General features: G+C 42.7%; 1 protein-coding gene and 1 long non-coding RNA gene across 2 annotated transcripts in view; one reads left to right on the forward strand and one right to left on the reverse strand.

The window, feature by feature from the left end:
• LOC138946784 (uncharacterized) overlaps positions 1 to 22,500 on the forward strand; it is a 64,514-nt gene that overhangs the window by 1,800 nt on the left and 40,214 nt on the right. Inside the window, exons 3-7 of the mRNA XM_070318187.1 lie at positions 863 to 1,162; positions 2,087 to 2,264; positions 16,864 to 16,988; positions 17,406 to 17,416; positions 19,243 to 19,338. Of these exons, the coding sequence (XP_070174288.1) occupies positions 863 to 1,162; positions 2,087 to 2,264; positions 16,864 to 16,988; positions 17,406 to 17,416; positions 19,243 to 19,338 (710 nt within the window). The remainder of the gene's footprint in view (positions 1 to 862; positions 1,163 to 2,086; positions 2,265 to 16,863; positions 16,989 to 17,405; positions 17,417 to 19,242; positions 19,339 to 22,500) is intronic.
• LOC138947798 (uncharacterized) lies at positions 5,337 to 6,651 on the reverse strand. Its single transcript, XR_011449807.1, has 2 exons — positions 6,484 to 6,651; positions 5,337 to 6,042 (listed from the first exon to the last, which is right to left on the reverse strand). It is a non-coding gene; the product is annotated as an uncharacterized lncRNA (long non-coding RNA).

Consider the following 22,500-nt stretch of genomic DNA (forward strand, 5'->3'; position numbering starts at 1 on the left):
GAATTACACGATTATTAGCCCGCAGAGAGAGAGAGAGAGAGAGAGAGAGAGAGACTCTGGGCTTTCCGTGACTAACTGTCTTTGAAACCGAGACCAAGAGTCTGCCAGGGTCAAGGTAACCGAGACCAAGACTTTGGCACACACACAAATGTAAAAACATGTGTTTCACGTAAAAGTAGTGCGACTGTGAAGCAAAGTTTTGCCAACTCAGAGGGGCAGGATCTGCGATTGCTCATAAGATATTTTTGGTTTTCCGCTGGTTTTAACGATTCCTTTCAAGTTTGCTTTCCAAAAGTACCCTAAGACACGACCGGAATGGCAAAGAACATTCCCTGAAATTCCCGTCTCAGTGGGTGCAGCCGTTTCGGAGCCTTTCGTCATCATTCAAACACACACACACACACACACACACACACACACACACACACACACACACACACACACACACACACACACACACACACACACACACACACACACACATAGAAACGAGCTTTATATGGCCTCTGTTCAAAGTAATAGACAGAACAGATTTTTTCTCGGACCGACATTAAGCTTGGCATCCACCATTCCATCTGATTATGTCAGGAAACTGACTTTTCATGGGCATGCAGTTAATATACATATAGCCCTTAAAAGTCTTTACATTTGAGTGACACTGTGTCGAGTTTGCCTGCTCCAAATTAACTGCTGTAATGTGACTACTCTTAATTGATTACTGCGACAGGCAATTTACATTACTTTGGCGTTCAAAATGATTCAAATACTTAGTGTGTGTGTGTGTGTGTGTGTGTGTGTGTGTGTGTGTGTGTGTGTGTGTGTGTGTGTGTGTGTGTGTGTGTGTGTGCAACGAATATTTCAGAAAACCTAACTCGCACGTTCAAGAAGATGGACTTTGAAGTGAGATATTTTGAAAATCAAACGTGCGCGCAGATGAAAACACGGATGGAAAGTATACAAAAAGAAGACCATTCCAACTATGACTGCTTTGTCTGCTGCATAAGTTCCCATGGAAACAAGACAGGAGTCTGCGGAGCTGACGATCAGACCGTGAATATCACTGAACTCCAGGAATACGTCTTCTCAACCCAGTGTCGCTCCCTGGTTGGAAAACCCAAAGTCTTCTTTGTTGATGCCTGCCGAGGAGGGGAAGGCCAAAAAGGTATTCTTCTTCTTATTATTATTATCATTATTATCATTATTATCATCTTACCAGTTAATGAGACATCACAGTGCGTTCTGCGATTGATAGAGCAAATCGAAAAAAAATATAATTGAACAAAGGGCGTAGTGTCAGGCCTAGCAAATTTACACCAGTAGCAAATTAAACTATGGCATTGTTTGCATCAACTGTTTGTCTGTAGTCATGCGAAGTCATGTTTTTTTTAGGACGTAAGCAAACAGTCCTATTACGGTTTTTAAGACTCTTTCCAAAAACGTGCATAACATCTGAACTAATTTCTGTCACAATCCGAAATTTTACTCGAAGTACGTCTAGTATTTAGGCATAATATCCTAGCAGTTTAAAAGCAATCTGCTTGGTAGATATCTAATTTGACTTTAAAAGTTGCCAAAATATGTCTTTTATGATTTTTCGTCGATATTTAATTGATCGCTTCTGTTTTTGTCACGGCGATTTGGGGTAAACCTTCTTTAATTGCCGGTTTCGGTGATCCCTGTTAAATAAATCTTTAATCCGAAATGTGTGGCAGGTAGTCATTTGGACGACATAGCATAGCATAGAAAGTTTGAGCTAAATGACTCCAGTAATTAATGCTTTAATTTGGATGGAAAGTTTGTCGCAATAACGAAGTTTATGTATGGATAGATGAATTGATGTGTGCATGTATGTTTTGATTCTCAGAACATGGCATATCAAATAACCAAAACCATTCTCAGAACATGGCAATTTTACGGAGTATACGCATTCATATTTAACACAATATCATTTTTTTCTTGAGTACCTTATTCATATGAATTCAATACTCTATGCGGATTCAAACATTCATTGAACTCTTGATTTTTGCCTGTGCCAAAATGAACATTTTTCTTTGCAACGATTGTTTTATTTATTGTTGTTGAATAGGTCATTATCTGGCGCGATCAGGGGCTCCAGTCAGAGGTGTGGTGATCACAGACAAACGGGACTTTCTCCTGTCCTTTGCTACAACCCCAGACAACGTGTCATATTGTAATCCAGACTCAACAAAAGGCTCAGTATACTTCTATCACTTCACCAGATTACTGGAACGTTACGCGAAAAGGTTGGTGACCCCAAATCTATAGTTGTTTGACTCTCTCTCTCTATCTCTCTCTCTCTCTCTCTCTCTCTCTCTCTCTCTCTCTCTCTCTCTCTCTCTCGTTCTCTCTCTCTCTGTCTCTCTCTGTCTGTCTGTCTCTCTCTCTCTCTTTTTGCAGATGACACCACAATTCACTCCAGCAACACAAATTTAACTCGCTTATCAGAATCACTTCAAAGAAGTTTAAACCAGTTGACAGCGTGGACTGAACTAAACCATATGTCTCTTAACCCAAAGAAAACCAAATATATGGTCATAACAACAAGACAAAAACGCCAGAATATTTATTCAGCTGGTCCTGCTTTAATGATAGATGGTGAAATAGTGGAAAAAGTCGACCATCACAAACTGCTGGGTGTTAATATCGATAACAACTTGTCTTGGTCAACCCACATAGAGCAACTTAGTAAAGTGGTGTCAAAGAAAGTGTACCTCTTATCTAGAATTAAACACTTCCTGAACTGCCACACCAGAAAATTATTCTTCATTGCTCATATTCAATCTGTTATTGATTACGCATCCACTCTATGGGACTCAGCAAGTGAAAATTCCTTAAAACCACTTAGCAGATTACATAAAAGAGCGCTAAAAGTAGTATTACTAAAGCACACTACCCTCACAGAGTTAGACTACATACATTTAGGGATCTTACCTCTAAAGTCAAGACTGCTTTTTAACAAAGGAATCTTTATGCATAAAATTATATCCGAAACTTTACCCCAAACCATTTGTTCAAAGTTCTCTTTGAAGAATTCACACCACCTTATGAAATTTAACACTCCTCTTCCTAGGATAGACTTATTTAAGTCTAGTCTAGTTTATTCAGGTGGCCGTCTCTGGAACGCTCTTCCGAATGCCTTACGGGAAGCTACCAGCACAGATTCTTTCAAAAACAAATATATATATATCTCATTTAATGAAAATAGTATATTCTTGATTGTTATGTCCTTTGAGACACAGTCACTCACTTTTGATTTATTGTTTTGTTTATGAAATTATGATGTTCTGCATAATATCCATTGTCTTGCAGAGTTGATGTACTATTGCATAGTATTCTTACTCTAATTGACTTGCAAATTGTTGCTTTGCACCTTGTCATGAACATGTATAAACTGCAATGTTTCATATAATGCACGTATGTACATAAACTTATCCTGTTTTACTAATTATGTAAGTATTGTAGTAGTAGTAGTAGTAGTTTTTATAGTAGATTTAGTCCCTCTTTAGGGCGAGGGCCAGATGCAAAAAAGTATACCAATGCTTATTCTGTTACCCTCGTAAAATAAAGAATTGTCATTGTCATTGTCATTGTCTCTCTCTCTCTCTCTCTTTCTTTCATTGTCATTGTCTCTCTCTCTCTCTCTCTCTCTCTCTCTCTCTCTCTCTCTCGCTCTCTCTCTCTCTCTCTCTCGCTCTCATGTAATGCCTCACATTAATTATGTTTCGACGCTCTGGGATGGCAGCAGTGATGTCCACTTGAAAAAGTTAGACTCTCTCTATCGTCGCTCGGCCAAACTCATCGTAAAGGATAATGCCTCAACAGATATGAAATTAAAAATGCTTAACTTTCTTCCACTGGAAAAGCATCTCAAGTTAAACAAAGCCATTTTCATGCATAAATTGTATCACGGTAAAGTGCCGATTTACATTACATCATTATTTAATAAAGCTACCCACAGATATGGGTCGGTCAACTTGATCCCACCAATTCCACGAATTGACCTGTATAAGACCAGTCTTGCTTTTTCGGGTACTTCAGTTTGGAATTCACTTCCATCATCCTTTAAGCACCTAAAGTCATTAAAAAGTTTTAAAAAATGTGTAAAAAACCACTTAATGTCTGAGTAGTTTAACGCCTTTTGACTTACCAAACTTAGTATTACGTCAAAAATATGCTGTGCATTGTATATTCTGAACATATTTTGTGTAAGTGCATGTGCTAACAAACTGAATTACAGCTGGTTACTGTCCATCAGAGCTGTACTGAACGCGCACTCATCCGCTCGTTCCATTCTTATCAGTCACTCCAACAAATCAAATGTCCACACCAGCTGTTTGCAGTTAAGTCCACGTAAAGTGAAATGTTATTGAATTAAATGAAAGCTTTTTATGATTTAACTTTTGTGAAAAATCATAGCAATTTCAAAATCAATTTTCCAAAACATATTTACAAAAAACATGAAAAAGTTTAGCATCAAATTATAGCACAGCATGCAGGGCACTGCTGGCCGATTGTCTCCCCTGCCCTTCTGTTGGGTCAACAAAGGGGCCATAAATACAACTGTACAAAAACATGAAAAAGTTAGCATCAAATAGCACAGCAGAGCACTGCTGACCGATTGTCTCCCTTGCCCTTCTGTTGGGTCAAGCGAAGGGATTAAATGTAGCAAATTAAACATCAACTTGCCAAAATATATTTACCAAGGAATAAGAAGAAAAAGTTTAGCGTCAGTAGCCCAGCAGAGCAGCTGACTTAATGTCTCCCCTGCTCTACTGTTGGGTGAAACAAAGGGGGCCCTTTGCGGGTCGCAAAAACGATTGAGGCAGACCTACAGAAACTGATAAAAATAGTAGAATGAGCCCGGGGATTACTTCCCTCGACCTGACCCTAAGGATCAACCAGGTTAGAAAGTAAACCGAAAAAATAATGCCAGCTGCCACAGTCGCGGGCTACTCAACCCAAACCACTCAGGGCGAAGGGAAGTAGGCTGTGGACCGATGCGATCTGTGAACTAAAGCTAAAGCTTCGGTTCCGGACCTGTCAATGACGGTACTGCACCGAAGCTCAAACGGTGGTGTCAGCTCACCCTGGCATGGCATGCAAGAAAAACAACAACAGCGAAATGTACAGCAGGAAACTGATCGGAACATACGAATTATCTCTCTTGACTATTACAATGGACATCAACCAGCGACATGAAACAAAGCTCCAGCTCCACAAAGTTACAAAATGCATGCCTCCATGATTGATAAAATGGAGGAGGGGTGGGTGGTGGAAACATTTTCACCAAATACAAAAACTTGACCTTTCAGCTCGCTGGCATCTTGCGTAGTGACGCTAAGCTAAGCTGTGTGCGGGGCACTGTCCGCCGCACAGGTCAGTTCCAACGGTCCGCTACGAGCCAATCAAAGAAAGGCGCATGCAATCACACAAACTGCCCATCGCCACGCCAGCGTTGCGAGAAGCTCTTTTGTGTAAGTGCATGTGCTAACAAACTGAATTACAGCTGGTTACTGTCCATCAGAGCTGTACTGAACGCGCACTCATCCGCTCGTTCCATTCTTATCAGTCACTCCAACAAATCAAATGTCCACACCAGCTGTTTGCAGTTAAGTCCACGTAAAGTGAAATGTTATTGAATTAAATGAAAGCTTTTTATGATTTAACTTTTGTGAAAAATCATAGCAATTTCAAAATCAATTTTCCAAAACATATTTACAAAAAACATGAAAAAGTTTAGCATCAAATTATAGCACAGCATGCAGGGCACTGCTGGCCGATTGTCTCCCCTGCCCTTCTGTTGGGTCAACAAAGGGGCCATAAACACTTCCCTTTTGCCTTAAAAAAGAAGTGTTGACCCCACAGGAGGTAGGGAATGAGATGGACTGAACTGCAAATTACCTGAGCTTGCTTTTAACTGTACACAATGCAAAAATACACAGTTCTGGACTGTCGTTATCTCCCGTGTCTCGGGGCGATCTTTTGCGTCCGCGAAGTACCAGGCCTGAGAACCCTCGAGACCTGCAACATAAGAAAACAACACCGCGGCAGAGAAAAGCTTGTGTATTGCATATCCAGTAACGTAAAGTTCAGTGTACCAATGATGGACTGCAGATCTCTTAACTGTACTTTTTTGTTTTCGCAGGCAAGCCTGAATAGCATTTGGCTAACTTGTCTAGCGGGAGTCTGATCTCCATTCGTCCACCACTGTGGGATCGTCTAAAGCTGACTTCAAATTTTTTGGGTTTGACCTAGGCTAAAGAACCCTTGTAGCCAATGTCGAAACCATCCCTAAAAATCTGAAACTAATCTGTTGGCGAGATCCGGCCTGTAGCCTTCGAGCCACTTTTGCAATGGCTCACTTTGAACCGGTTTTGGGCCCGCCCCAAATCTTCTGTTTGATTCTTAATGGTACCAGTGATGGTAGGCCCAGCGCGGCTGATGTAAACCCTCCAGACGTACCTGCTATGCGTTCGGTGACTGCAAACGTGGCTGCAGTGCAGGCTTGGGTGGCCAGGTCCTCGCCAGGTCTGCCGACTGTTGGGGTGTCTGGCTTGTTGTTGGGGCGTCAGTGTTGGCCGGCCCTGCCATTTGATTGGGCTGGGGCGTCTGGCAGGTGTCCCTGACCTGAGCCGCGACTGCCCGCTGCTTCAATTTTTTCCCTCCAACGCCTGGAGGAGCTGGGCCATCCCAGGAGGTGGTGTCCCTTGTGGCTCTGTAGCCACTGTCTGTGCTGAGGTTGGGCTGGAGGATCCCCTGTCCTCGTCTTTGTAGCCCTCTTATTTGCCGGCCATGTCTGCCTATTCTGGGCTGCAGGTCCAGGGCGGGTAGGCTTGTGTTTTGGCATCTAACCGACTGAGGAGAGAGCATCTTTGATCGTAAGGACTGGCTTAAACTGCTCATACCCGAGCTTACTACAGGCTGCTGGTGCCCAGGCAACTGGAATAAAAATGGTTAAAACAACCAGGTTGTTGGTGCTCAGGCAACTGGAATTAATTGGTTAAAACCATGAGGCTGTTGGTGCTCAGGCAACTGGAATTAAAGTGGTTAACACAACCAGGCTGTTGGTGCTCAGGCAACTGGAATTAAAGTGGTTAACACAACCAGGCTGTTGGTGCTCAAGCAACTGGAATTAAAGTGGTTAACACAACCAGGCTGTTGGTGCTCAAGCAACTGGAATAAAAGTGGTTAACACAACCAGGCTGTTGGTGCTCAGGCAACTGGAATTAAACTAGTTAACACAACCAAGCTGTTGGTGCTCAGGCAACTGGAATAAAAGTAGTTAACACCACGAGGCTGTTGGTGCTCAGGCAACTGAAATAAAAGTGGTTAAACTGAGTTTCATGCGAAAAACGTGTGGCTGTGTTTCAAGCGCACTCAAAACGGCTGTGTTTCAAGCACCTCAAAACTGTGGCTGTGTTTCAAGCGCACATAACTGGCTGTGTTTCAAGCGCCGAAAAGTTGTGGCTGTGTCTCAAGCGCACGCAAAATGGCTGTGTTTCAAGCACATCAAAATTGTGGCTGTGTTTCAAGCGCACATAAACTGGCTGTGTTTCAAGCGCAGAAACGTTGTGGCTGTGTCTCAAGCGCACGCAAAAAGGCTGTGTTTCAAGCACATAAAACTTGTGGCTGTGTTTCAAGCACATGAAAATTGTGGCTGTGTTTCTAGCGCACATACCCTGGCTGTGTTTAGAGCGCAGCAAACTGGTGGCTGTGTTTCAAGCGCCCCAACACGATTGGAGCTGTGGCTGTTGGTGCCCAGGCAACTGGAATTAAGTGGTTAAAACAATGAGGCTGTTGGTGCTCAGGCAACTGGAATTAAACTGTTTAACACACCAAGCTGTTGGTGCTCCAGGCAACTGGAATTAACGAGGTTAACACAACCAAGCTGTTGGTGCTCAGGCAACTGAAATAAAAGTGGTTAAACTGAGTTTCATGCAGCAAAATGTGTGGCTGTGTTTCAAGCGCACTCAACATGGCTGTGTTTCAAGCACCTCAAAACTGTGGCTGTGTTTCAAGCGCACATAACTGGCTGTGTTTCAAGCGCCGAAAAGTTGTGGCTGTGTCTCAAGCGCACGCAAAATGGCTGTGTTTCAAGCACATCAAAATTGTGGCTGTGTTTCAAGCGCACATAAACTGGCTGTGTTTCAAGCGCAGAAACGTTGTGGCTGTGTCTCAAGCGCACGCAAAAAGGCTGTGTTTCAAGCACATAAAACTTGTGGCTGTGTTTCAAGCACATGAAAATTGTGGCTGTGTTTCTAGCGCACATACACTGGCTGTGTTTAGAGCGCAGCAAACTGGTGGCTGTGTTTCAAGCGCCCCAACACGATTGGAGCTGTGGCTGTTGGTGCCCAGGCAACTGGAATTAAGTGGTTAAAACAATGAGGCTGTTGGTGCTCAGGCAACTGGAATTAAACTGGTTAACACACCAAGCTGTTGGTGCTCAGGCAACTGGAATTAACGAGGTTAACACAACCAAGCTGTTGGTGCTCAGGCAACTGAAATAAAAGTGGTTAAACTGAGTTTCATGCAGCAAAATGTGTGGCTGTGTTTCAAGCGCACTCAACATGGCTGTGTTTCAAGTACCCACAAATTGTGGCTGTGTTTCAAGCGCACATAAACTGGCTGTGTTTCAAGCGCAGAGAAGTTGTGGCTGTGTCGCAAGCGCACGCAAAATAGCTGTGTTCCGAGCACATACAAATTGTGGCTGTGTTTCAAGCGCACACAAAACACGATTGGAGCCGTGGCTGCTGGTGCCCCGGCAACTGGAATTAAGTGGTTAAAACAATGAGGCTGTTGGTGTTCAGGCAACTGGAACTAACCTGGTTAACACAACCAAGCTGTTGGTGCTCAGGCAACTGGAATTAAAGTGGTTAACACCACGAGGCTGTTGGTGCTCAGGCAACTGAAATAAAAGTGGTTAAACTGAGTTTCATGCGAAAAACGTGTGGCTGTGTTTCAAGCGCACTCAAAACGGCTGTGTTTCAAGCACCTAAAAACTGTGGCTGTGTTTCAAGCGCACCTAAACTGGCTGTGTTTCAAGCGCACGCAAAATGGCTGTGTTTCAAGCACATCAAAATTGTGGCTGTGTTTCAAGCGCACATAAACTGGCTGTGTTTCAAGCGCAGAAACGTTGTGGCTGTGTCTCAAGCGCACGCAAAAAGGCTGTGTTTCAAGCACATAAAACTTGTGGCTGTGTTTCAAGCACATGAAAATTGTGGCTGTGTTTCAAGCGCACATACATTGGCTGTGTTTAGAGCGCAGCAAACTGGTGGCTGTGTTTCAAGCGCACCAAAACACGATTGGAATTGGTGCTCAGGCAACTGGAATTAAAGTGGTTAAAACAATGAGGCTGTTGGTGCTCAGGCAACTGGAATTAAACTGGTTAACACGACCAAGCTGTTGGTGCTCCAGGCAACTGGAATTAACGAGGTTAACACAACCAAGCTGTTGGTGCTCAGGCAACTGAAATAAAAGTGGTTAAACTGAGTTTCATGCAGCAAAATGTGTGTCTGTGTTTCAAGCGCACTCAACATGGCTGTGTTTCGAGCACCTACAAATTGTGGCTGTGTTTCAAGCGCACATAAACTGGCTGTGTTTCAAGCGCAGTGAAGTTGTGGCTGTGTCGCAAGCGCACGCAAAATAGCTGTGTTCCGAGCACATACGAATTGTGGCTGTGTTTCAAGCGCACACAAAACACGATTGGAGCCGTGGCTGCTGGTGCCCCGGCAACTGGAATTAAGTGGTTAAAACAATGAGGCTGTTGGTGCTCAGGCAACTGGAACTAACCTGGTTAACACAACCAAGCTGTTGGTGCTCAGGCAACTGGAATTAAAGTGGTTAACACAACCAGGCTGTTGGTGCTCAGGCAACTGAAATAAAAGTGGTTAAACTGAGTTTCATGCCAAAAAATGTGTGGCTGTGTTTCAAGCGCACTCAAAATGGCTGTGTTTCAAGCACCTACAAATTGTGGCTGTGTTTCAAACGCACCTACACTGGCTGTGTTTCAAGCGCAGAAAAGTTGTGGCTGTGTCTCAAGCGCACGCAAAATGGCTGTGTTTCAAGCACCTACAAATTGTGGCTGTGTTTCAAGCACACCCAAAACACGATTGGAGCAGTGGCTGCTGGTGCCCAGGCAACTGGAATTAAGTGGTTAAAACAATGAGGCTGTTGGTGCTCAGGCAACTGGAATTAAACTGGTTAACACGACCAAGCTGTTGGTGCTCCGGCAACTGGAATTAAAGTGGTTAACACAACCAGGCAGTTGGTGCTCAGGCAACTGAAATCAAAGTGGTTAAACTGAGTTTCATGCAGCAAAACGTGTGGCTGTGTTTCAAGCGCACTCAACATGGCTGTGTTTCAAGCACCTAATAATTTTTGCTGTGTTTCAAGCGCACATAAACTGGCTGTGTTTCAAGCGCAGAAAAGTTGTGGCTGTGTCTCTAGCGCACGCAAAATGGCTGTGTTTAAAGCACATAAAAATTGTGGCTGTGTTTCAAGCGCACACAAAACACGATTGGAGCTGTGGCTGCTGGTGCCCAGGCAACTGGAATTAAGGGGTTAAAACAATGAGGCTGTTGGTGCTCAGGCAACTGGAATTAAACTGGTTACCACAACCAAGCTGTTGGTGCTCAGGCAACTGGAATTAAAGTGGTTAATGTGTGTTTTGAGCCATAGAAAACCCCTTGGCTGTGTTTCAAGCGCAGAAACGTGTGGCTGTGTATCCAGCGCACCCAAAAACATTTTAGAGAAAACATCATAGTTATGCATTTCCCCCACATATATAAGTTTTTCAAGCGCATACAAGATAACTGGAATAAAAGTGGATAAAACAACAAGGCTGTTGGTGCTCGAGCAACTGGAATAAAAGTGTATCAAATAACCAAAGGGAAGTAATCGCTCAATGCATACGACATGTGTAATAGAGTAAGCGAGAGTTGTACGGAACCTTTTCTCCTGGCACCTGAGAGAATAACAAGCATTGAAATGAACAAGCGACTTTCGGATGGCAGCCGATGACCACTGGCTTCCGACGCCGCTAGGCGTCAACGCAACCCAAAATATCAGGTGCAGCGTGGCCCTGGCTAAAAATAGCCGCCACGCGTGTACAAGTCTGAGCCTTCACCGTGTACCTATCGGAAAGTAGGTCGCTGGTACACGGCCCGTCAGTGCTTCTGCGAGAATCTGGTCACAAACACAGCGCTGGAGACTGTCTGCCTCCAGCCAAATAGGTCACGCTGTCAGCGCGGCTCGTACACGTGTACAGCGTTTGCTGGCCGCGATCAGAGCGCCTCGTACCGATTGATACATTATGTAACTGCCCTATTCAGACAAATGTACGCCGTCGGCCGCAAACAAGCCTCTTTTCTCCTCCTGAAATTGAAACTTGTCATGGCACCAAACCGTGACGTAATGCAAGTCAGCACTGTGTTCTGCCAATTTGGCGTTAATATCTGGCCCAGGCGTGATAGCGTTGCTGTATTGTGGCCGATAAGCCCCGCGATCCTCTGTAATCGGCGGTTGGACTGAAGCGAGGCAGAATGCCACAAACCACAACTTGTTTAACTTTGTAAATCCCATGGAGGAGGCCAGCGAATGCCAGCATCGTCAAGGCAAACTCCTCAGCATCCATAGGTTCTGCAAACCTGAAACCATTTCCCCCAAGTTGTAAGATCACAACGTCAGGTGCAGTGCGAAAAATCTTTCGCAAGTAGTTGGATCCGGCGCCATCTTTTCCAACCAATTGCTGGAGGCGTAAGCCTCCCCTGCCCACAATGTTAACGTACATTTGGCTATCAAGTTTGAAATCAGGACGCATGCGAGGATCGCATCCCGACTCAATGCATTCCCGCAACCGTCTGCAAATGGAATGACCAAAAACATATGCTTGTAACATCGTTGTAACATCGTTAAAAACCAACAAAGAAATAAAACATTTTCACCAAATACAAAAACTTGACCTTTCAGCTCGCTGGCATCTTGCGTAGTGACGCTAAGCTAAGCTGTGTGCGGGGCACTGTCCGCCGCACAGGTCAGTTCCAACGGTCCGCTACGAGCCAATCAAAGAAAGGCGCATGCAATCACACAAACTGCCAGCGTTGCGAGAAGCTCTTTTTGTTACTCTATTGCTACATGTTCGATTGCTACCAGCTTGTATTTATAATCACCTGCATAGTATGCATTTGATTTTATGAATAACCACATATGTATGCTCTTCATGCCTCATCTTTATCATCATCATCATCATTATCATGATCATTATCGTCATCATCATCATCATCGTCATCTTTATTATCACGTTTTCCGACCTCCTTTTGTTGGTTAACTTTTTTAACTTTTTTTTTTTTTTTTTTTTTTTAAAATTATATAATTGTGTGTCTATGCGTCCCAAGGACAGATTGTAAGAAAAGGTGTAGCCTTAAATCTAAATCCTTGTAAAATAAAGTTCAATTCAATTCAATTCAATTCTCTCTCTCTCTCGCTCTCTCTCTCTCTCTCACTATCTCTCTCTCACTATCTCTCTTTCTCTCTTTCTCTGTCTTTCTCTCTCTCTGTCTTTCTCTCTTTCTCTCTCTCTCTCTCTCTCTCTCTCTCTCTCTCTCTCTCTCTCTCTCTCTCTCTCTCTCCAAGTTTCCCCTTGTGTACATGAGGTCCTGCTTCTAGCCTTCTGTAATCTCGCTTAGGTAAATTTGTAAAATGCACATTCATATAACAACAGTTTTGAAAAGTCAAATATAAAACACTGCATGGCTTGCTGTGTCGTACAATGTTTACACCTGTTGTTGTTTTTCTTTGAATATTACAAGGTCAGTGAGAGCGAGCTTTTCACTATTTAAAAATACAACGAAAGTAAACCTGGCATGACATAGCAAAGTATGCCGTTTTTAGTGGGGCTCGTATGTTGCAGACGCACTCATAAATCATTCACATCTTGCAACAAACATCATACTTTGTGATATTGTTCTTTATAATTATTTAAGGGATTTCAGATACAGAGCCACTTCAGAAATCGTTTTTTTTTGTCTTTGATAGGGAATAAAAGGCTGCATTTACAGCAGACGAAATTCGTACCAAAAGCGCTCAGCAGTAAATATTCCCAACTCAGCAAATGTAAAATTCAATGGTTTTCCATGCACCAGAAGTTGTCTGCTGATAACACATGCATGACATAAATACTCTCATGGGTATTTTTGTGTTCTGGTATTTAATTTGATCGTTTTTAGAATTTTATATATCCGCAGCATGAAAATTCAAGATGGCGGCCTCCGCAACATTGCGTGTTTTGATTTGAGCGAAAACAACGTTTCTGAAGGTAAGTTTTCAAGAATACGCATCCATTCACCAATGTCACATCATTTTACTGTTTAATTCTCCCCTGGGGTCTGTTATTCATCGGGTGAAGCGCTGAAATGCAGAGACTTTGTTTAATCTTGCAATAGCTCATCAGCTGGATTGTGATGCTGATAGATCTAGATCTATCTATTACAAGTAAGGAAATCATGATCGCCACGCTGGTGATTTTAAACAGATTAAACGAACTTTGAATAAAGGGCGAGGAGAAAGAGATTGTTCATGGTATAATAAATGATTAGTCCTGCCTACGTTAAGGACTTCCATAAGGTGGGGAGGGGTAGAGTCAAAAACTGAGTGAGGGTAGGTCAGATAGTAGGATGACCAGCTGGAGATAAAAACACTCCACTCCCCATGTCTTTACAGTGTTGTGATCAAACTTTCAAAGACGGTAGGTAACAGACAAAAGCATACAGTGTATGCTAATCAAATGAGATAAGTGGTTTTGAAAAATGAAGAGGTACCGCTCTTTGAGTTTTACAATTTTGGTTTGTTGCTTGTTTCTCATCCTTTTGCTTATTTTAAGTTGACCGTGCATTGGTGTGAATTTTATTTTTACAGGATATATACAAGAGTTACACCACATGCCGGTTCCTGGGAACAAGCGTTCTGCATTAATTTTATTCCGGTGCCACAGAAGGGAGCCGATTTCACTAGTAGTAGTACTACTGTATCAAGGTTTGTTACCTAATACATCTTAACAGTAAGATATTTTTATTTGTATTAATTGGAACATGTTTGCACATCATTTGTAAGCGACCTCTGTGAATTTGATGGGTTTAACGTACGAACCCTCACTATGGTCAACATTCTGTTAGCGACTGTTTGAAGCGAATAAATGTAGCGGTCAGAAAGATTCCAGAATCAGTTGGGTCACTGGAAACTGTGTTTGTTTGTTTTTTAACCTGAAACAGTAAGAATTATACGAATTCATGAAATACAATTTTCTTTCATTTTGGTCTGTTGTGTGAAGACTTGCTAACCCGGCTTTGACCGACTCTCTGAGATAGTAAACATTATTCAAATACATTCAAATAAAAATGTCACTTTTCATCTTTTGTGTGAAGGGTACCCCAGGCTGATTTCCTGCACCATGGATGTAGAGGAGGCCAGACAGTCTGCTTCTCATTCCAGCTGTGTTGCGTTTTTTTCTGCTCGTGAAGTGTATCGCCACATTGCCAAAGCCATTGGCCAAGAGAAGTCACCCTGTCTGCCCATTTTGCATAGCCTTACAGGCTGTGACACTATGTCGTTCTTCAATGGTATTGGGGAATCAGAAGGCTTGGGAAGTATGGCAAGCATTTGAAGACGTCACTCAAACTTTCTTCAGGTTGTCTGCTCCTCTTTGTAAGCTGAGTACCACTGACAGGGCAGCACAAGAGCTTTTTGGTGTACATTTGTAGGACAAAACCAGCAACGTACTGGGTGTAAACAGTGCTAGACGGTACCTCTTCAGTAAAAAGAGCTGCCAAATTGACCATAATCCCCTTACAAGTGAGGTGCTGCTGCAGGACATGAGATTGAGAAGAGCCATCTACCTATTAGACTTCCAAACTCTGTGGGCTGGCAGTTCAAGGCTGGAAAGTGGGAGTCATTCTGGACGAGCTTTCAAGAGGTATCCAGCGTGTGCCGAGAACTCATGAGGTGTGCCTGCAAGAAGAGCTGTACAACAAAACGCTGCAAATGCTGCTAAGAAGGACTGCAGAGCACAGCTCTCTGCAAATGTGCTTGCATGCCTGTGAAAACTGTCAGCATCTAAACTGTGCAAAAATATTATTGCACCCATTTTCATACCCCAACTCAAACTTTTATTCCTGTGTCATTTTATTCAAACTGTCTATGCCATTAAAGGCTCGCATCTTCGCTATCTGGCACATTTTTTTTTTAACATCATCATTTACGCCGTCAAAATAAGGATACCTTGACGTGACAAAGAGATGTGACAAAAACTTCGGGTACCTTTTAAAAAGCCGACGACAATTCCTGAGGCACAACTGGGTCACTGTTGTATACGAAGAGAAAGTCAACTTGATTATCCATCCAGAACAGGTTGTTTTATTTCGCCATCTTGCATATTTCTAGTGTTGTGCCATTGTACCTACTGATGTATGTGTCGATCTCACGGATGAGATGTTTATGTGTCAAATTTGAGGGATACCCAAGTCAACTAAAATCCATGTATTTTAGCAATGACCAAGTGGGTTGCGTTGAAACTTTCAGGAATGTGTGTCTACACACGAGGCGTAGTTCAACCGTTTGAGTACACTTTCAAATCTTCACGAAATAATATTTTAAAAACTGCCACAGGTTTGTTGACTTACATCCCACATATTTTTGACTTCGCATGTATATATATGACAGATGGTTGTTTCAAGTACTGCCAAAGTTTCTTTTGAGTATAGACACTTGCCGGAATGTGCTAGTTGTGTAAACACATGAGAACAAACAACGTTTTCGAAATACAGCGATTATGAATTTTAGTCGACTTTTGAGTTGATACATTACATTTTTATCAGTTTTATTTTGGGGGTACCCTTATTTGGGCGGCGGTCAAATAACCCATGTAAAGGCCACCTTTTATCTTAAAAGTGTTCCAGTTAGCCAAGTTGAGTGCCCTCAATAGCATACATTGAATACAACAGCACAGGAATGAATGTTATGAAAATTGGTGCAATATATTTATTTTTGCACAGTTTAGGTAATCCACAAATTCTTCAACCCTGCCACCCACACCGTCCAATCATTCTCTGCACCAACAATACATGTATTGTTTGTTTAAAAATGTGTTTGTGTTAGTTTCTATTGCAAGAGAATGTCTTGTAGCATCAAAAATGCCTAAATACCCTTTTATTGGCGGCCATTTTGAAAATTGTAAAAAAACTACTGATTTCTTAATTTTTTCACGGTGGCTCTGTATCAGGTTTTGTTAAGCAAAAGCAAATGTCCATTTACGCCAAATTTGCTGTTAATCACATGAAGTGAAATATGTCTAACATACCCAACCGTTTACACTGGCGGGCATTTTGAAAAATTGTTTAAAAACTACCCATTTTTTTTATTTTTTGCGATGGCTCTGTATCAGGTTTTGTTAAGCACATAAAACTCTTCATATTTGCTTAATTTGGTGTTTGTTGCATGATTTGAATGATTTTGCAACATAGGAGCCCCACTATTTCTGTTTATTGAATTCCTTCTGCCTTAAAGTTTTCAGAGTCAAAGAAGTCCCGTCTGCTTGAACCTCGGTCTCGTCCAAAAGCCTCGTGACATCTCTGACGTCACCGAAAAAAGACAACATGACAGGATTTATTTATTCTTGGTCACTCTATAAAAGTTGTCTAGATCTGTTTAAAATAATTCAAAACGTCTTCTACCTGCTACCAGGACAGACCCGACCTCATTTGCATGATATACACAAGTGTGGTTTATTTATCACACGGATGTCTTTCGCGAATGTAGAATAAAGCAGCCTCTGTATTTTATGTTTATTTGCAGCAAAACCCTGATGCATATATTGCATAAGTTGAATGAAGCATTGACCGAAAAATCCCAAGAAAATCAACTACAGACAGCTGAATATCGCTCGACGCTCGCGAAGGAACTTCGTTTTTATTGTCCAGGTGGGTTTTCACGCGCTTTTATGTGTGTATGCATGTATGAGTACTTTTGATGATTGTAATAACTAACTTGATTATTATTCACGGAATGACAGAATGATCTTTTAAATGAGGAGAAATATTACATCAGGGTAATGTTCTCTTACTTATTGAATGTGAGAGGTGAACCGAGGAAAACACTTATCAAACAGTATCCGACTTGCTATCACAAGGTTGTGTAGCTGCGTCAAGACAAGCCAGAGCAGCTTGACACTAAGCCAGGAGCAAGATTTCTTACAAAGATCATGATATGACAGAACATGCTATGACAGAACATGCTATGACAGAACATGCTATGAAAGAACATGATGTGAAAGAGCATGATATGACAACAACAAAAAACACTGTTTATAGTTCTTGTTTTCTCTCTCTTTTTTTCAGTGCAAGCCATGGTGAGTGCATCACTTCTGGTATGAGCGTGGCGCAACGAACACACGAGAGAGAGAGACGAGAGAGAGAGAGAGAGAGAGAGAGAGAGAGAGAGAGAGAGAGAGAGAGAGGGAGAGGGAGAGAGAGGGAGAGGGAGAGAGAGAGAGAGAGAGAGAGAGAGAGAGAGAGAGAGAGAGAGAGAGGGAGAGGGAGAGAGAGGGAGAGAGAGAGGGGAGAGAGAGAGAGAGAGAGGGGAGGGAGAGAGAGAGGGGGGAGAGAGAGGGAGGGAGAGAGAGAGAGAGAGAGGGGAGGGAGAGAGAGAGGGGGGAGAGAGAGGGAGGGAGAGAGAGAGAGAGAGGGGGAGAGAGAGAGAAAAGTAAAGTAACGTCACTCTTGGAAGTATTGCGTGACGTGCTTGTTCTAAAATTGCAAGCTGTATTTTTGACATTTCCAAAGGGTTTGATAAAGAATGACAGAAAGGCTCCGTAGTTAAATTGCAAGTGATCGGAATACGCGGACGTCTTTCAATCTTTTTTAAGATTAACTCTCTGGATGCGCGTAGACAGTTGTATTTTAACTTTATTTACCATCTCAGCAGGAGTCACACAAGGATCAGAATTTGGAGCTTCTTTATTTCTTATACATGCAAACAATATACTTAAACATTGTAAATCTGTGATTAAACGTTATGCTGGTGACACAATTAAATACATATTTATCCCGAGAAAATTCCCTTATTAGAGCCACAATTTCAATTTCAGATTTCCATTAAATTGAAGATCAGGCAACTTGATGGTAAGTCTCATAAAAGTAAAATAAAACGGAATTACTGAATTTAATTAACAGAATCCGGAATTAATTCAACTACATTTTGATAGTCTCACTTTATTGGGCGTTGAGAAGCATAAGCGCCTTGGTGTTTTTGTTAAAACTCATAGAAAACCAGCACCAAGTCGACAGGCACGTGATGGACGCTCCTGTTTGTGCCTGTGGTCACGCATCAGAAAATACAAAACACTTTTTATTCGATTCCCCTCGCTATGAATTGATACACACCGGGAAGGAACAGTATTCACTCTTACTTACTAATGATTTAAATACGTTATCAACACTTGTTTTGGTGATGCCAGCTTGTCAAATGAGATGAATTATTTGTTGTTCTCTTTTTACAAGTACAAGAATATATTATGCTTACCAGACGCGTTCCACAACATAAAATGAATTAGGTGTTCTACCTTACCCCGACAAGTTAATTCTGGAGTTAATCGTAGGTCCTAAATATCATGTTTGAGCTTGTCTGGTCTAACTTAATGTTTGTGTGTGTGGCAGAGTAACTTCAATTGCACCAATTACAAAATATTTTGAAAAGAGCAGGCGGCAATGCTGTTGCTAGGATTCATCTGGCCGTTGTTGTCGTGGTTTTTTTTCTTTTTTCTTGGCGGGGGGTGGTGGAGGGGGGGGGGGGGCAAAAGCAGTTCTTGGCGTCAAATGACCAGACTGTCAAAACTGACCAAAACATCAGCGATTTGGAATGTGTTGGCGGAAAGAAAAGCAAAAATTAATGTCAAAGTCAGAAATAAAATAATCAAATATGGAAAGTGTTACATTTTGGAAGGACTCTTGTGCAGTACTGTATACACGAAGAACAGCTGGTGTGAAAAGTCCTGTCAGTATTGTATACACGAAGAACAGCTCGTGTGAAAAGTCCTGTCAGTATTCCATGTGCCACTTCACTTTTCATCAACTCTGACGTTTCAATTGCACCTCATTACGAAGAATGGGAGTACAACTCGACTTCTCCTCGGCTCACAATCCTCACAATTCAGACTGTGCTCGCTTCGTTCAACAGGTGAGGGCACTGCAGCAGGAACTCACTCAAGCGCGAAGCCGTGTGCAGGTGCTGGAACGGGAAGTGAAGCGCAAAGACGATCAGATCAAGCAGAACGTGAGTCATCAACCTTGACTGTCATGCAAGTTCTTATGTCAAAAACCCGACTTTAGACATGTATATGTCGTGCCGAATTCACGTAATTGCCGATTCCGCGTAATAGGCAACATTTTTGCCCATTTCGCGTAATCGGCAAAACGCTGCCCAATACGTGAAATCGGCAGCGTTTTGCCAAAATCGCGTAAAGGCCTCTAAAACTTGCCTTTTTCGCGAATTCAGCAGCCGATTACGCGTAATGGGCAAGTTGCCCATTACTCGAAATCGGCAATAGTGAGTTTAGTGTGTATGTGTGAGTGAGTGTGTGTGTGTGTGTGTGTGTGTGTGTGTGTGTGTGTGTGTGTGTGTGTGTGTTGCCGTCGATACTTACCATGACTGTGATAATATACCTTTTAGCACACACACACACACACACACACACACACACACACACACACACACACACACACACAAACACACACACACAGTATACTAGTGATGCAAACGAGGCAAACATTTATTTTCGAAACAAGAGAACGATAATAGGAAAAGATGAACAAATAGATGAACATGAAGAATTATTATTATTAGTATTATTATTATTGTGATCATTTTTATGCGCCTAATCTAGATATAGCCCTAGGCGCTTACATATTAATATTAATTTCTGCCGTTTGAAATGGATTTTTTTACAGACAGACAGACAAACAGACACTTTTTACACACAATATATATAACGCATTCACATCGGCCAGTAAAGCTCAATAGCCTGTTAGGCGAGCATTCACCTTTCGCGGCCTTTATTCCAAGTCAAACGGGTATTTTGGTGGACATTTTTATTTATGCCTGTACAATTTTGCCAGGAAAGACCCTTTTGTCAATCGTGGGATCTTTAACGTGCACAGCCCAATGTAGTGTACACGAAGGGACCTCGGTTTTTCGTCTCATCCGAAAGACTAGCACGTGAACCCACCACCTAGGTTAGGAAAGGGGGGAGAAAATTGCGGCCTGACCCAGGGTCGAACACGCAACCTCTCGGTTCCGAGCGCAAGTGCGTTACCACTCGGCCACCCAGTCCAGAACTACGCATAATTGTGAAAAAGAACGCTCCTCAACAATACAAGTAAAGCTGCTATTTTCATCTTTCAGTACCACAAACACAGGTTATAGTTTGGCTGACATGCAGTTTGGTAGTAATTTTTATTTGTTTTTACATTTGCTGTTTTTCGGGTGGCAGTGACAGTGGCAGAGAGTGCCGCTTTTTCTACAAGCGCATCTCTTGGAGCTGCAGGATGTCTGACAGGCGCATTTTGCATACCCCTGACCACCATGACGGAATGATTAGTAGCGTTTTTTTTCTAAAAGAAGAAACGGCTGGGTTTTTGAGTCACTTGAGAAAAAGTGACTCTATGTAATCGGTCAGTGTTAGTCTGTCCGGCCGGCCGTCCGGCCGGCCGTCCGTAGACACCACCTTAACGTTGGACTTTTCTCGGAAACTATCAAAGCGATCGGGCTCATATTTTGTTTAGTCGTGACCTCCAATGACCTCTACACTTTAACGATGGTTTCGTTGACCTTTGACCTTTTTCAAGGTCACAGGTCAGCGTCAAAGGAAAAATTAGACATTTTATATCTTTGACAAAGTTCATCGGATGTGATTGAAACTTTGTAGGATTATTCTTTACATCAAAGTATTTACATCTGTAGCCTTTTACGAACGTTATCAGAAAAACAAGGGAGATAACTAGCCTTTTCTGTTCGGCAACACACAACTTAACGTTGGGCTTTTCTCGGAAACTATAAAAGTGACCGGGCTCAAATTTTATGTGAACGTGACTCATTGTGTTGTGAATAGCAATTTCTTCCTGTCCATCTGATGCCTCATATAATATTCAGAACTGCGAAAGTGACTCGATCGAGCGTTTGCTCTTCTTGTTATCTTGAAGCTTTAGGATTTGACAATCTGCCTTCTGTAACTGGTTTCTAGAATAAGCAGTATTGACGACGCCGTGCTTTGTAGCGATCCTATACGCCCCGTGTTCTGTGATTTTAGACACGACTCCGGGGATATTTCTGGCGTTGAGTCGACCCCTCTCAAACTCAGACACTGGAAGTAGGACACAGTCCCCGACGTTTAGGGAGGGTTGTTTGGCATTGCTTGAAGACAGCATTTGAGCGCTACTGTTTTCTTGGCCAAGTGAAGCCTCTGCTCGGCACGCCCTGATATTCTTCATGTGTTCAGCAACTGTGGGGTCATCAGATGTATTGTCATTCTCTTCTTCTTGAGATCATAGATCTGCCTGGGAACAATCGGATTGTGCTGATTCCTCATCTTCAGTCTCTAAATCTGCACTGGCAGCCACATCTTCTTCTTTGTTTACTGCTATAACGTCTTGATCAACGGGTTCTGCCGCCCCTGTCAACTCTGGTATGGCCATGGCTTTGTCTGTAACTCCCTCTGGCCCTGTCATCTCTGGTACGGCCATGGCCTCGTCATCAACTTCCTCGGCCCCTGTCATCTCTCGTATGGCAGATTCCAGCTCTTCCTCTGTCGTCAGCATGTCTGCAACTTCTTTAGGCAGAAAGGTTTTCTACAGACCCAATCTCGGTTTTTCCCCAAACAACACCTCGTATAGAGTTTTGTTCTGCAGACTTTTGTGTGGGGATGAATTATTTTGTAGCTGGACAAAGCGGAGCCCTTCAGACCAATTACTGGTGCCGTTGTCGATGGTCCACGCTATCAGCATTTGGTTCACATCTGCGTTCGATCGTTCTACTGAACCCTGGCTCTGGGGATGTCGAGCCCGCCCATGTACAATGCGAAGGTTTTGCCACATGTTTTTGAGTTCGTCAACCACTGAAGCAACACATTCTCGACCATTGTCGCTTTGGAGGATACACGGAGCGCCAATCATTGTGAAAATGTCAATTTCAGCGCTCGTAGGACCAGGAATTTTCCACAAACCGTCCACTCTGTGTGTGGCTCGTGTTCTTTTCTGTTATACTGTCACTGACACTGTTAGAGAGAGAGAGAGAGAGAGAGAGAGAGAGAGAGAGAGAGAGAGAGAGAGAGAGAGAGAGAGAGAGAGAGAGATAAAGAGAGAGAAAGAGAGAGAGATCGACCACACACACACACACACACACACACACACACACACACACACACACACGCACACACGCACA

Source organism: Littorina saxatilis, linkage group LG14 (assembly GCF_037325665.1).
Source record: "Littorina saxatilis isolate snail1 linkage group LG14, US_GU_Lsax_2.0, whole genome shotgun sequence".
Classification (NCBI taxonomy): Eukaryota; Metazoa; Mollusca; class Gastropoda; order Littorinimorpha; family Littorinidae; genus Littorina; species Littorina saxatilis.